The sequence below is a fragment of the Prionailurus bengalensis genome, chromosome A3 (assembly GCF_016509475.1).
Source record: "Prionailurus bengalensis isolate Pbe53 chromosome A3, Fcat_Pben_1.1_paternal_pri, whole genome shotgun sequence".
Classification (NCBI taxonomy): domain Eukaryota; kingdom Metazoa; phylum Chordata; class Mammalia; order Carnivora; family Felidae; genus Prionailurus; species Prionailurus bengalensis.
In genome coordinates this window covers 135,860,249-135,876,201 of record NC_057354.1, presented here as the reverse complement: position 1 = coordinate 135,876,201, position 15,953 = coordinate 135,860,249, and the positions used below count along the sequence as shown (strand labels likewise).

The 15,953-nt window shown below is 48.9% G+C and overlaps 1 protein-coding gene across 6 annotated transcripts in view; it reads left to right on the top strand.

Annotated features, from left to right (window-relative positions):
* RNF144A (ring finger protein 144A) overlaps positions 1-15,953 on the top strand; it is a 291,346-nt gene that overhangs the window by 119,254 nt on the left and 156,139 nt on the right. For 5 of the 6 annotated variants that reach the window (XM_043604608.1, XM_043604613.1, XM_043604611.1 and 2 more), the window contains one exon: positions 393-4,731. The exons of the other annotated variant lie outside the window; for it this stretch is intronic. In XM_043604608.1, the coding sequence (XP_043460543.1) occupies positions 393-524 (132 nt within the window). In that variant the 3' untranslated portion in view covers positions 525-4,731. Of the gene's footprint in view, positions 1-392; positions 4,732-15,953 lie in introns of those variants that run through there. 6 annotated transcript variants of the gene reach the window in all.

Here is a 15,953-nt window from a genome sequence, read left to right as displayed (position 1 = left end):
TGGATGGATGGCTGAGTGGATAAATGGGTTGGGTGGATGGATAAATGGATGACAGATGGGTAGATGGTGGGTGGATGATGGGTGGATGGGGGGATAGGATGGATGATGGGTGATCGCTTGATGGATGGATGGCTGAGTGGAAAGATGGGTTGGGTGGATGGATGAATGGATGGGTGGGTAGATGAGTAGTAGATGCAGGATGGGTAGATGGATGGGTGGATGGATGGGTGATGGATGAATGGCTAGATGGTAGATGGGTGGCTGGGTAGATGCATAAATGAATGACAGATGAGTAGATGACGGGAGGATGGATGGTTGTGTGGTTTATATTTCAGTCGTGGAACCTACAGACTAGCCACCTTACCCTCTGCTCCTATGTTTCCTTCCTGCAGGTCGTGGGCATTTTTGCTGGATTTGGGCTCCTGCTGTTGGTGGCCTCGCCTTTCCTGCTCTTGGCCACTCCGTTTGTACTTTGCTGCAAGTGCAAGTGCAGTAAAGGTGACGATGACCCATTACCCACCTAGAGGAAGGCGCGATGCTGGAACGAGACCCCTGCCTCCGGGAAGCGTGGCCCGCCCCCACCCCACCCCGCCGCCCCCCTCACTAAACATCTTTCTTGCCTTACGTGCCCCATAGAGCTTCACAGTGTCACGCTGGATGCCGTGATTTCAGGGACTGATGTCAGAGCGCTTGCCGAGGCCCCGGGTGCGGTCACCTGGGCATGGGGAAGGCAGGCTGCAGTGGGTAGGGTGCGTCCCCACACAATCGGTCTCTGCCGACTTGACAAGGGAGGCGCTGTGCAAGGCACCCCGGGCAGTTTTCTCCCAGTGGCGGTAGACTAGGAGTGTCTGGTGGCTGCTTCAGAGACCTTCTTGTGCAAAACGCTGTCCGTCTCCTCCTTGGCGTCCTGATGGTGCCATGTTTTTGAGAGAAGGAGTCTTTTAAGGATTACAACTCACTTCAGGCAGAATCCAATAATTCTGACTTGAGAAAAGCACTCTGTTTATGACAACTGTTTTTATTACTAATGGCATTTAGTAAAATCCTTTTTAGAAGGTGTCTTTTTGTTTTTCCAACTGAGTAGTGAAAAATCAACAAGGTGCATCTAAACCATCCTATGCCTTTCTTGAAATGTGCATTTTAAGAAGTTACTGTTCAAATGACTTTTCTGGCTCGGCCACTTTTCAGGAGATTTAGAAAGCCTTAGCGCTCTTTGTGTTTTTCTTGAAGCCTGTGACGACGTTTTGAACACCGTAAGCGGTGTGCTGTTAGAAACGCGCTTTCCATATTGTTGCGTTTCTTTGACGATACTGACGTGTTTAAAGGAGTATCTTCATCACTAGATTTTCCTTTTATTTTTTCTCTCTTTGGTGATTCAGCTCAGCTCATGGGGCTTATCTCTTCTCATCCAGGTATGAGCAGATATTTTGTAATGTCTTTGGAAACCAAATGTTTGACTCGGGAATGGCTCTGCGGAGAATCAGTATGTTTTGGCCGCTTGCCCCAGCCTCCTCGCACAGACAGTAAGGAGCGAATAGTGCTATTGATCCTCTTAGGCAGGGCTTCCTGGCAGGACTGGAGCACGCCCCTGGGGCCTGGGGGACAAGCTTCCTGATTTTCAGTTGTTTAAATGACTTAAGTTATTTTGGAGAAATCCTGTTACCTTACAGCGTTCCGAGTCCCGTTGCTAGCCATTTTGCCCCGCTGAAAACACCTTCCCTTTCACTTAGGGGGTTGTACCACTCGGTCTCTCCTAGGCCGTGTGTGACTGTTACCATGGCAGCAGAACGCGCGGATGACTAAGACACACGTTGCTCCATCCGTTGAGTTTAAAACGCAGAGAACGCGTCTTTACAGAGAGTTGGCTCTCCTATGGCCTTTGAGGCCACGTGTGCTTTTAAGGAGCAAACCGATTACATTGAACTTGGGGGCCTCTGAAATAACAGAAAGGCAATTGTTGTCGATTTATTATCGCGGAACTTTTTAAAACTTATTACACATTCCACCAAGGAGTGAAACGGAAAATCTGACGTGTTTGCTTATTGTGAGCACATTTGTAAAATGTGGCGGGTTTTTTGTGTGTTTGATTCTACCTTTCTGTGTTGGCCTCGGGTCCTGCTTTCCTTCCCCGTGTAGACACTTCTTTGTTTCTTAACATTTGCTAGGTTAGAAGGAACAGCGTCACCTCACTCTTCACCTGTAGTATTTATTATCTTTATGAAACTGAAGCCGTTAGGAAGCTAGTCTGTGTCAAAATCATATTCAGAACGTTCTCCTTATGACCACAGCTGAATTCTTACTCAGTAACAAAGTAAGAACATGCCTGAGACTGTCTTCTCAGTGGAGCCTGGGCAGTGAGTCTCTGTAGCTGGAATTGTTGCGACAGGGCCTTGTGGTAGGTGGCTTTCTGGAGAGGTCACGCTCAGTGAGTCCTGAGGCTCGAGTCAGTGGCCCAGGCTGGGATCAGTGAATGCACTTGTCTAGTGGCACCCTTTAAAATGCCTGTCAGAGGCGGCCGGCTTGCGGCCCTGTTTCCATTTGGATCCAGGAGGGGGCAGGCCTCACCCCATCCCTGTCCTGTTGCACACCGCACAAGTCCCCGGGGTCGTTCCCCTCTCCTCCGAGGTAGAACGGGAGCCTTTGGAAAGGATGCATTCCCTGGGCTAGAGCTCAGGTCTCTATTCCTAGCGGGTTGGGCTGTTCGTCTGTCCCGGAGAAATCCGTAAGCAGGCCCTGCACATTCATAGCCCCCACCAGCCTTGTGCCTTCACCCCTGACACGTTTCACAAGCACGTGGTTCGACCCAGGTAGGGACCATGAAGACTCTCGGGCCAGCCGCAGCCACACTGGCACCTGCCTCCTCCCGAGTTTTTGCACCAAGCATGCCTCAATTTGATTTTGTAGTTATACAGCTAAAATCGTCTGTTCCTTGGGAAGATACCAGCAGGATTACAATGGGATTCTTACATAAACTTGCAATTTCCTCCGTGTGACGCTTTTATTTCAGTAGGGAACGCCAACCCCATTGTTCATGGGGGTGCAGTACTAACCATGCCTGATGTAAAATGTAAACGGAACCTGGGAAGATGGCCCACGTCTTGGATTTTAACCTTGCCCTCACTCCCTGGTGAAACCTGGGGAGTTCTGCACTTGGTGGTGGGCTGTTACATGGCATAGCTTGTCTTAACTGAAGATGACATTCCCTTTCACGGATGGTCTTCGTGCCGACGTTCTGGAAGCACATGTATGTTTACCCCTTTCGAGGCCTTGAAATCCTGGCGAGGAGGGAAGAAGGTCCTCAGGTCATGGCTAACTCAACCGGTGTCCAGTTGGGGTGGCCCTGGAGGGTGCGGGTGACCTGTGGGTCATCCGAGTCCCTCTGACCCCGTTGGGTGGTTTTGCGGGACAGGCCTAGTCTGTCAGTCTGGCTGTCATGTCCCCTGCAGCCTGGCCTTTGAGCTTTGCAGCGGTCACAAGAGGCCGGCGCCCTCCGAGGAGGAGTCACTGTAGATGTTCGCGTAGCAGAGATCGACTCAGGACCTGAGCATAATCAGATCCTTGGAAAGCATGACCGGCTGTCCATATCAGTTCTTCCTCACCCCGCGGGAGTGGCCGTAGCCCGGGGAACTGACCTCCACCACGGCTCACACCTTTTGCAAAGGGGAACAAGTTCTCTTTATGGAATATTATTCCATAAAAACCAGTGTGTGTAGGACCAGGCCGGTTCCTTTTTAGAGTCCAGGGCCCGTGGGGAAAGGGATCCTCAGAGATCTAAAAACTACTCCAAGATGAGTCTATCTTTTTCATCTATCTCGCTTGCAAAGTTTAAAGTTATTTAAGAAATTGGGAGAAGACATTTTCCCTTGAAAGTCTTTAAAAATTAGGAGATTGGAAAGAACCAGGGTGGGCTTTTTGTATATTTCTCAGATTCTCATTTATTAATAAGTCTCCATATATATATATATATATATGTGTGTGTGTGTGTGTGTGTATATATACATATATATATATGACACTGAAATCATCAAGGGACAATATTTTGCATGTCTAAAGCTTCGTGAAGGTCTCTTTAAAAAATACCAAAGCTTGTTTATTCTTTATAATTAACCCAAGCCCTTAGGAAGATACACAAAATGAAGAGGTTATGACCGGTATTGCCCAAAATGCCACATGGAACGAAGGGCCTGCGCCCAAATATAGTTGCTAATGCGTCAGTAGTAGGGGAGCATGCCGTTTTGGTTGATAAAGCCCCACGGGCGCCCTTCTTCCTCCGGTTGGTATCATCTCGTCTTCCACACTCCTGGGAGCCTTGGGTTGGGGGTAAGTACCAGCCACATGCCTGACCTTTCCTTCATTCTTTGCCCATCTTACCACGGGTGTATTTTTACTCTTGTATAAAAATATGCACGAATGGGTCATGCACACGTAGACGGTATGTATTTGGCAACGGTGGTAAAAACAAAAGTTCGGTTCTCGTTTTTGACATGTCAGTCCATCTTGTGCCACTAACACTGTGATGTATAAAAGAGCTGTTTGAATGCCTTTTAATGTTGTGTTTTGTACTTTGGAATCACATGAAAAAGCTTGATTTGTAATTTCAATACATATTTTAAATGTATTGTGTCTTACATAGTTTGTCTCCCGCCCCCCCCCCCCCCCCCCCCCCCCCTTTAGAAAAGGGATTTTTCTTTTTAAAGAGATTTTGGCTGGAATACAGGTTACTTTTGTAAATCGGTCTGGCTCCATCTTTTGTACCCTCTTCGTTGACTCCTGGCCCGGAGGTTGAAAACACGACGATGGGAGGCGGGAGTGAGGGCGGGTCGGGGGGTGGGCTCCCGTCACGGGCAGAACCGCTTTCCTCTTCTGAGGTTTTCTCCGTCGGGAGTGTTCACAGCTCCTGGTGCCAAACTGATCTGAGTTGCCGGGTCGCTGGGTAAGCGGCCACACATTCCCCTCTCCTCCTTGTGGTTCCGGCCCAGTGACGCGGCATCAGAAAGCATCTCCCTGTTGGCCGCTTCCGTGCCCAAGACGAATATTTACAAGCCTGTCAAGATTTGCGGGCAGCGTCGTAACAATCCATGAGCGTCTTTTCCTACCGGGAAAAGAAGAATAAATACAGATTCTGCTTGTCTTCATAGTGACTCTGGTACCTCACTTTGATTTTCATTTGCTGCATTTAAACTTTGTGGGAGAATATATACCTTACTTACTAACGTGAAGCAGCAGGCTAAGAATGGGGGACTGTTCCCTGTACTGTGGTTACATTTTAAAAACCATCCTTAGAAGCTTAAGGTGCCGATCAGAGGGGGTGTATTTTGTTAACTGGTGATTTGCTGGCACCCAAGACACTATTCCTAGTCACTGGGAGCTCCTAGTCTGGAGGGGAGGCAGGTCTGCCGTTTGGTGACGAGAATAAGGTGTGCCAAGTACTACGTGGAGGGCATACGTATGCACCGTACCCGGCGAGGGTGGCGGGTCAGAGGAGGCTGATGGGAAGATGCCGTGTGTGGCCTTGCAGATGAGTAGGCGTCAGCTAAGCAAAACTCGGGGCGGGAGCGTTCAAGGGAGTGGCCAGTCCAGGAAGTTGGTCCATCCGGCCCATCGGGGTACCAGTTACCCAAGTGTCCGACCTCGGAGGGCCCAGTGCGTGGAGCCTGGGAACCCAGCTCTAAAGCTGTGGGGAGTGGGTATTGGGCTGCCGTGCAGATTACCGGAGACTGGGGGGCTTAAGCAACAGAAGTTTATTCCCTCGTGGTTTCGGAGGCTGCAAGTCTGCGATCAGCGTGTCACCAGCGTTGCTTCCTTTTGAGGACTGTTGGGCTGGGATGTCTTCCCAGCCTGTCTCCCTGGCCTCTAGTGCTTTGCTGGTACTCCTTCACCTCCCTTGCCTTGTAGATGCACTGCCCCAGGCTGTCATCCTCACGTGGTGTTTTCCTGTGTGTGTGTGTGTGTGTGTGTGTGTGTGTGTGTGTGTGTGTTTGTGTCTGTCTGTCTGTGTCCACCTTTCCTCTTTATGAGGACACCAGTCATCGGATTCAGGCCTGCCCTAGTCCACTATGACCTCATCCTCACTCGATCATCTTCAGAGACCCGATTCCAAGTAAGGTCACAATCACAGGTCTTGGGGGTCAGGACTCCCAGCATCCTTCTTGGGGACACAGTGCAGCCTATAATAGGGAGTATGGTCCACAGGTGGACGGTCCTGCCCTGGCGAGGCCAGTCAGAGGAGACAGACAAGAACAAAAGGTGAGGGGTTGCCCAGCTGGGGTCCAGAAGCCCCTGTTGCTGAAGCTCCCCTCCCCGAAACAGGGCTTCCGCACTCTGGTTGGACTTTGATTCTTTGAGCTAATCTGGAAGGCAGGAATAGCCCCAGAGAATGCTCTTGCTGAGAAACAATTTTGAGCAGAGAAATCTGTATGTATGTTGTATCTATAGGCACATGATCTGTTTCCCTACCAGAATGCCTCAGTGGTGATATTTGCCAACATTAAAGACTCAGAGGGACCCAGATTACCGGGCGCCAGAGGTGGGGGCCACACCGATGGGCAGCACGTGGGCAGGGAAGGTTATTCCGAGTTGAGCTCAGGGTGTGCAGGTGTCACTTGGGGGCGGTCCTTCACCTTCCTTGCCTGGTGGATGTGTTGCCCCAATCTCTGTCATCCTCACGTGGTGTTTTCTTGTTGACTCTTCCCGGTAATAGTGACTGGTGGACTGTGGAGCAGAGGCCCTGCCCCACGGCGTGTAGAAAGGAAACTCGGGATGTAAGCTCTTCAAGGGCAGGGGCCAGTGGTGACCAAGGGAACCTGTCTTCAGAAAGGGTTTCAGAGACGTGAGAATAGGGCAGCCTTGCTAGGATCGAGGGGCATTAACAGCACCATGAGGATTTTTCCAGACGGTTCTCCCAGGACAGCAAAGTACTTCCCAGGACAGGATCACCTTGGAAATCGACATTCCCCAGGGTGTGAACTGGAATAAAAATAAGATCCTGGATGAAATTGGAAACCACAGAAGCAGATGTTGGCAAAGGCCACTCAGCTCATTCTGGAAGAGATTCACTTTAGCTGAAGATTGAGTATGAATGCGCAGGAGATGGATGAAACAAGGGATGCCAGACACCTGCTCTGCGGAAATCACCGGCAACAAGGACACCAAAAGATGCGAAGCTTCCTCGCCCCCATCCTCACGGGGCTCAAGGCCTGGTGGTGTTTACAAGCCACTGTTCTACATGAGAGGACGGGAACCTTGGCAGGACATAAATTCTTTTAAATCAATTCTTTTATTTTTTTTTTAACGTTTATTCATTTTTGGGAGACAGAGACAGAGCATAAGCATGGGAGGGGCAGAGAGGGAGAGGGAGACACAGACTCTGAAGCAGGCTCCAGGCTCTGAGCTGTCAGCACAGAGCCCGACGCGGGGCTCGAACCCATGCGCCGCCCGATCATGACCTGAGCTGAAGTTGGACACTTAACCGACTGAGCCATCCAGACACCCAGGATATAAGTTCTTAAAAACAAAAGCAATAGACAAGAAAGGACTAATTAGGTAACGTTACGTGCCTCTGGGGAGAGAGGATCTCTGGAGATTTTGTTTTCTGGTTCCACCTGAAACCCAAGATCCTGAAAAAATAATCCTTTTGGTCCACGAAGGGGAAAGGGCAAAAACTTACCCACGCTCAGTTGCTTGAGAAGTTTTCAGGGGCAGGAGGAATGGGGCACGTTTAGAGTGTAACCTGTTTCTCTATTCTGCACAACTGATTGGTTGTCAGTGCAGGATGGATATTAAATAATCATTTAACGTTTTTATTCATGACAGGAGCAATCAGCGCGTAATGAAACATGCAGGTGATACTAGATGGGGAGTTACTACAAATTAGGAGAAGCAGACAATGCGAGGGCGGAAAAGAAGGGCAGTTACAACAAAGCGAACTTCTGCTTTGCGAAACGCAAGCAAAATACACCTGTAAAAAAAAATGCACACTGGACAGGCAGAGGGCGAGGCAGACACAGGCCTGCAAGGGACAGTAGCTCCCTACCCACTGCCCCTCCTCAGCACACTCCACCTAAGGGTCGTGTGCCTCATAGATCTTTTCTGGGTCGTTCTAGTGAATTCTGCAGCCCTGTCCCATTTCCACCCCCAGCCTTCGGTATTCTCTCAGCAGCATTTCCTGTCACAGCCTTCAACCTTTCCTTCCTGTTAGGGAGTTGCCTTTGCGTATTTTGTTATAATTCAGATTGCATGGCTTTCCCACCTGGCTTGGTCCCCTCTTCCCTTGCTTCAGTGTCTACTTTGCTGGAGTGACTGGTGCCTTGGTCATCTGCAGATCTCCGGTTTCTGCATCCACTGCGTTGAGAGCCATAATCCCCATGTACACCAGAAGCTCCCCGACCGTTTGCCTGGTGCGGCATGTGGGCAAGCTCCCTTCGGAGCTCTTCTCTGGAGCTTCATGTGCTGAGATGCCTCACGTTCCCTGCCCAGGACTGCACGGTCTGACCCCTGAGAGCTCTCGCCAGTCTGGATTATCAAAGAAATGGCTCATTCATCAGCTGGAGGTGAGAAGGGAGACTTCGAGAAGTACGTTACAGCCTTAACTGTGGCCAAGTCAAGGGTTAAAACCACCAAGCTTTGTCTTTGTGTCACACGGAGCTCTCTATATCCCTTATTGGAGACGGTGACACAATGGCTTGTGTTAAATCTATCTGCAATACGTTCGAAGCTGACAGCCAGCCCGTTTTCTCTTGACCTGTCTAGCCCCACTTCCAGCACAGCACCTGACGCACACTGAAGATCTAATATTTGCGGAGTGAGTGCTCCGTGGTTCATTCCAGAAGCAAGATTTAGGGACAGCTTAGGAAAGGCTTTCTGATCTGGAGGAACAGGAGTTGGGTGGCCCTCTGGCAAGTGTTATAGAGGCCCCAGGGCGTCAGGGAATCACGAGAGCTAGATCTCATTCTCAGTTCATTAGCTGAATGAACTTGGACAAGCGTTTTCTCTGATCGCCAAGTTTGTTTGCCAAATAGTGAAGATAACCTCCATTCTGTCGACTCTGTTGATGGCATGACCATAATGGATGGGGAAGTTACTATTTGTTTTTTGTGTGTAATTACTGGAGTGGCTCCATTCTTCCTATGGAGATTGGAGTTATCTTACTAACAGTCTTAGAATTATCAAGTTCTAGTTGCCCTCCATCAACCTGAATATATTTTAATTTTTTTAAAGTTTCTTTGTTTTTGAGAGAGAGAGAGAGAGAGAGAGAGAGAGAGAGGGAAGGGCAGAGAAAGAGGGAGAGAGAAAGAATCCCAAGCAGGCTCCACGCTGTCAGCACAAAGCCCGACGTGGGGCTCGATCCCACGAACCATGAGGTCATGACCTGAGCCAAAATCAAGAGTTGGACGCTTAACCGACTGAGCCACCCAGGCTCTCCTGGATATATTTTACATGGTCCTGTGAACTCCAGGATAATCCCAGGGGGTGGGTAGGTAAGAACTGAAAAGAATCATGGTACATTTTCCCTTAGACATCTTCCCGGAAAAGCAAACGTAAGCCGATACTTGTCAGTGGACACATGTGACTTAATCCCCACAACACCGAAGAGACGAAAATAACAGTCTTCTCTTTAATGTGGGTATCAACAGTGTGCCAGGCACCGTGCTAGATATTTAAGGTGCAAAGATGAATCAGCGTGATAGGTGAGGTGGCCACCACATGAAGACTCGAAGAGCCAACAGGAGTAGGGATTAGGTCAGAAATGGAGGGAAGAGAAGAAAATTAAGAATCAAGGCAAGGGTGCTCCAGGCAGAGGATGACACAACAGCACAAGCTATGGAGGCCAGTTGTAAAACAAGAGGGTGTGTATAGGGAAAGTACGAAGACAAAGCTGTTCTCAGACTGATTATTTTTAGCTTTGTATTATGGAAAACTTCAAGCCTATACAAAATGATATAGAACAATATGAGGAACCCGTATGAATTCAACATCTGTGTCCAACTATGATCAGATCGTGGCCAGAAACTCTGGTTTTCTCCATATCTTACTTTCTTCAGCCTTTATATTTTGAAGTAAATATCAGATATCTTATCAATGTTTAAACACTTCTCCAGGTATTTCTTTTTTTTTTTCTTTAAAAAATTTTTTTTCTTTTATTTTATAGAGAGCAAGCAGGGAGAGGGGCAAAGAGAGAGAGAAAGAATCTCAAGCTGGTTTCACGCTCGGTGCAGAGTGCTACATGGGGTTCGATCCCATGACCCTGGGATCTGAGCAGAAGTCAAGAGTCAGATGCCCAACTGACTGAGCCACCCAGGTGCCCCTGCGTGTGTCTAAAGGATAAGGACTATTAATTATAAGTCTGCTACTACTATCGTATCTAAAAAATCAGCTATTATTACTTGATATCACAAATCTCTAATCGGTGTTTACGTTTCCCTTATTCCACAGATTTTGCATTAGTTGGTTTTAATCAGAATCTCAGAAAGGTCCAAACATTGTGGTTGGGCATATCTACATGTGTTTGACTCTGCAGCTTTCTCTTCCCTCAGATGTTTTTCCTTACAATATTTTTTTTGTGAAAGAGGGAGCCGTGTTTCCTACAGAGGGCTCCCACATTCTGTATTTCTTGGACGGCATCTCTGAGGTGCTGTATGCATGCTCCCTTCTCTACGCCCCCTGGACATGCCTGTTGTGTCTAGATGTGCCTTTATGAAGAATTTAAAGGAGGGGGGTGGTGCTGGGTGGCTCAGTAGGTTGAGCATCCGACTTCAGCTCAGATCATGATCTCGCGGTTCGTGAGTTCGAGCCCCGCGTCCGGCTGTCTGCTGTCACCACAGAACCCACTTCACATCCTCTTTCCCTGCCCCCCACCTCTGCCCCTTCCCCACTTGCACACATGCACACACACTCTCTCTCAAAAATAAATAAATATTAAAAAAAAAAAAAAAAGAACCTAAGTGGGTAGAGGAGACCCAATGAGGCCTGGTGAGAGTTGCCATGGATGAACTAGGACACTGTTGTACTATTAACCTAAGGTTTTAGTTTTCAGTGTTTCTGCTCTCTGGTCCTCTGTGTTTGCCACCACCCCCAGCCCAGCGCCGTTGGAGTCGGGCAACAGTGTGGTGTCTATACTGAGGTTTCTGGGTAGAGTGAGTGCACCGAAGACGCAGGGGAAAACAAAACTTCTGGTAGAAATGCAGGGTGGTTCTTGTAGACAGAGGCCTGGGGGCCAAGTGGAGGCAGATACCTCAGTCGGTGTTGGTGCCAGTAACCAGGGGTCAGGAGTCAAATGGAAATCTCCATCAATTCTCAGGATGTGCTGACTACTGAGAACCCCAAGCTTTCCCACCCGGTGCTTTGTTACCCTGGAACTTAGCCCAAGTCAAAGTCGGCAGGGGTGAGGGAGAAACCCTAAGCCAATCACAGGGGTCGTGGGTGGGGGGTTGCAGAGAAGCTCCCTGAGTGGATTGCTTAATAAGAATCGTTTAAAAGTTCGTTTTTTTGAGCGAAAAGGGTGCTGGAGGCAGAAAAAAAAAATGCAGTGCTACTTTGTGGCTCTCCGAATCTGCTGAAAGCCTGGTGTCACGATTGCAGACGTGGTGTTCAGGACCTGAAATTGTTGGCAGGGGAAAGTGGCGCTTAAATGCTGATTTTGGACACAGCAGTGTTTCGAAGTATCGCCCATCCTAGCGGCAGCCCATCAGGATAAGGTTCACAACAAGGGCTTTCTAGACAGAATCCACGGAGCCCCACCGGCCATGCTTCCTTGTCTCCCGCACACTTGCCATTGTGCTTCTCTTGCACGGTTTTCTCTTCTGTCTTTTGTCCTTTTTGGTACTTTCTTCAGAACTTTGGAAGGTCTGAGATCTGATTCTAATGTTTTGCTTTTTTTTTTAACTGTGAGGTTTCTGGCTGGATTTTGCTGGCACTCTGCTTTCTCAGAGAGACATCAGTAGCCAGGAGGACGTTGACAAAGACAACAGGGCTCAGGTCCAAGTGCACGAATGTCCAGGCAACCGCCAGCCCGTTCTCGAAGCTCGCGGCAGCCTGCAGGGCTGGTGCTTCTCTTGTTCCCATCAGATTCCGAAGGAGTCAGCCAGCCTCATAGCCCAGTGCCCTCCGAGTCGTCCTCTCTCGCCCAAACTGCAGCCAGAATTCACCAACCATGAGATGGAGGGAAAGGCCACTGTGTTTTTCTGGCTCTCCAAATTCCTGTTCCAGATTTAGCTCCGATTTTTCCAGTTCATGCTCCCTAACCATCACCACCCAGGCCTTCACTGTCCCAGACCACAACAGAGACGCATGGAATCTCCCACCCTGTCTTCTCACCTGCAAATTCTCATCTCCTCCTAGAGACCCGCTCACGTCCCATCCTCTGTGAAGACTTACCTGCAGATCCGGCCACCACCCTGTCTCACCTTCTGAGACCAGCATCCGCAGCCCCTCCTTCCTCTTGCAGCCCCCTACCGTTCGGTCTAGTCACCAGGTTGACACTTGAGATCAATTGCAGTGACACATTTATGAGTCTGTATTCCTTTGTGGAATGCACTTTCCTTGAGAGAACATAGGGCCTGGGTCTACACTTTATTTTTCCTAGTGTCTAGGGGTTGGGTACCAAATCTAGAAGGGCGAATGGACACCACAGAATCAAAAGGCAAATAAAACAATATTTCGATGACCTGGGCTCTGCTAATACAGTGGCCCCAGTAGCCCTACTCTGTTCACCCCCAACAACATGAAAGTGGGTCACAGACATAAATAGGCTGCTGGCACTCAGACCGGAGCTTCATCATCAGGTCCACATTCATTCCCAGTGTCCAGGCAAAAGCATAACATAGCCCACACTGAGCTTGCTTATGTAAATATTTTTCTGCACGGTTTTGTGGGTCTGACTTGGGGTCTGACTTCCAATGTCAGCACAGAACCCTGTTGGGAGTATAACGTTTCCACCAGGCTTCAGTTGAATATTTATGAATATTCTGTAGTCACTGCCTTCTATTGTTCCTGGAAGACTTGCATTATTTAGAGAGTGATTAATCATATTCCGAGGGAACATGCTGGAGCTAAGCCCCGTGGTGAGGTTTCTGATGGCTTTTTCTTCCCGGATGGGCAGAAGACTAACATCAACCAAAGCTTTCCCAGAGAACTGCTTGTCTCCTGTACCCATCTGCACACATTTCCATGGGTCAGGGCAGAATTCCATCCCCAGGCAGCCAGTTCAGGGAGGGCACAGCTCAGGAATAAGTCTCCTGCTGTTCAATTTTGCTGACTGTTAGCACACCCATTCTTTGGCATTCACGATTTAGGCCAAATGCTGAGGCCTAGAATGACATCTCATGCTTACTTGTGGTGAGGATATCGCAGCTCTTCAAATTACCCAACACGAGAATGAGAAACAGTTCTAGAGTCTCAGAAGTTAATATGCAGGAATGCTCACTCTGTGCTGTAGACCTATTACTCGACAGGCATTACCTATCAAGTATCATATGTAGTAGAAGTCATCTATTTTGTATGGTAGGCATTTCCCCCCATTTTACTCCGGATAAAAGAGGCAGGAGCGTATCAGTGTGCTACTGGTAATTAATCATCCCCACCCAAATTTAGCGGCGGAAAACCACAAACATTTACATTTACTACTGCCCATGCATCGAGTGGTGGTGTGGACACTTCTTCCAGCCTCCGCAGAGCTCACCCAGGCCCCTGGGATTAGCTCCGGGTCAGCTGGGTACGTGGTTCTCCGGGTCGAGGCTGGGGCCTGTCCCGTGTCCCTTACCTCAGCTGGGGCAGTTGGGTGGACTCGGCTGTGCTTTGTGTGGCCTCTTATTTCCTGCTGTTGTCCTCAGCCTGGCCTGGGCAGAGGTCAGAGAAAGAGCAGATACAGGCACCCACGCTGGTAGTCTAGGCTCGAACCTATTTCATTTTGACTTTGACTTGGATTTTGACATGGACAGAGGGAGGACATGCGGGTACCAGTCACTGCTGTGTTCTTAGTAATGATTCGGAACACTCGAGAAAAGAGGGGTAGAAAGGAGGCCTTCCGTCTCAACAAGGAAAGGTCACAAGGCATAGCATCCGTGGTGGGAAGGACATCATTGTCCCAAGTTAAAATAGATGGCAGGCATCTCTGGAGGGGAGTGAGATAAGTGAGGTTTGCTCACCATTGGTTCCAGGGCGCACGGTGTTGAGTGATATGGGCCAGAGGAGACGGTAGAGACACGTATGCAGTTTCTCTCTCCGTATCTCTGCTCACTGAGAAGTGAATTCTCTCCTCGGGTCAGAGACTGATTGTGGTACAGACCGATCACTGGCTTCACTGCTTCTTCACCAGCTCAGATACGCAACTTCTGCCCCTGCAGCGTAGTGGGGGTGGTCACGCTACAGATGGAACAGTGTCCAGTAAGTACCTGTGCAGTTCCTCTCCTTTCTTTAGACCCTTCCTTAGGAGGAACAAAAATATAACAAAACAATGACAGCAACTCGGCTGGAGATATTTGTGGTCTGAGCCCTGAGTAGAGACAGAAGAGCTCAAGTTTGACGTTTATCCTCAGGTTAAGTTGTAGGCAGGTCGGGGGCACGATCGGCTTTGCAGTTTAGTCCCGGGTGACTGCCGACACTAGATTTGGGAGCACAAACCTAGCTGTGGCGGGAGTTCAGCGGCGAGATGATGAAGGTCCTGACCAAGGCCAGTTGGGTTGGAGAATAGAGGTTGTATTTAGTGATGTTCGTAAGGAACATCACTTGGCAGTTCCTTGGGTGCAGAGTTGTGGAGATGACAGGGAGAAGTCAGCAGCTCCCTGTTTTTGGCTTGAGACTCTCAATGAATGTGCAGAGTGCCCTGGGATAGTGACTATGGGGGAGAAACAGGATGGAGATGGGAGGGAAATTGTTGGTTTAGCTATGGACAGGCTGAGCACCCAGTGGGTGTATTCGAAGGACAGGTGGATACATGAGAATAACACTTAGGTGAGTATTCAGGGTGGGATATTAATTTTGGAGCATTGCTATACAAGTGGACGGTAAGGATATGGGAGCCAAAGAGGGATGAGAGAGAGTTGCCAAAGGAGAAGAGGCCCAAGGCAGGGAATTAACTTTAAAGCATGGGCAGAAGAAGAGCTACCTGTAGAGGGAAGGCTCAGGAGAAGTTGTCTGCAAGGTAGAGGGAGAAAATAGGAGGGGAGAATAAACCATTTCCAACAGGAAGGAATGGTCTAATGTCTCATGCTGCGTAAAATTCAGGTTAGCTCTTTCTGAAAGTATCTGTTCTTTAGAGCCATAAGGAGAGCGTTGGGGATCCCGAAGAAAAGATTGTACGAGAGCAGAGTCACGGACGCCCGCTTGTGGTTAATATAAACAGCTATTGCGTTTAACAGGCTTGTTACACGTCCGTGACTTTGCTTGGCTGTAACAACAATAATGGTAGAGAAGCTAACATTCCCCGGGGGGGTTAACCTGTTCCCAACATGGCACTTAGTGTTTTAGAAGGCGCCTTTTCTTCCTTAAAACTCTCAACAACACTGTGACTTTGGTGGTCTCATTTCTACCTTGTAATTGAGCACAGGAGACTTAGAAATGAAGTATTCGGTCCAAAGTCATGCACCTAATCATGGGGGAACAGAATTGGTTCCCAGGGGTAGCCCTCTTAGAAAACAGTGCCCCCTGTTCATGGTGTATTAGTTCAGGCTCTTTGGGCTACAGGGATCACATCAAGCTATTTTAAGCACGCAAGAAGAAGGCAGATGGATTCATGACAAGGATACAGGCAGGTGTACAGGAAATCTATTGGGATGGAAAAAAGCTGTGGTCTTTACAGTGAACTCAGTCTTCTCTCCATCTTCTTGCATTGACCTCTCCTCCTTCCTGAAGGCTAACTTTATCGGTTCCCCACACATCAGTTTCCTGGCAACAACTGCCTACATTCACTCTTCTAAGAGGACTTAAGTTGATGTGGGCATCCCTCAGTTCCAAATGCC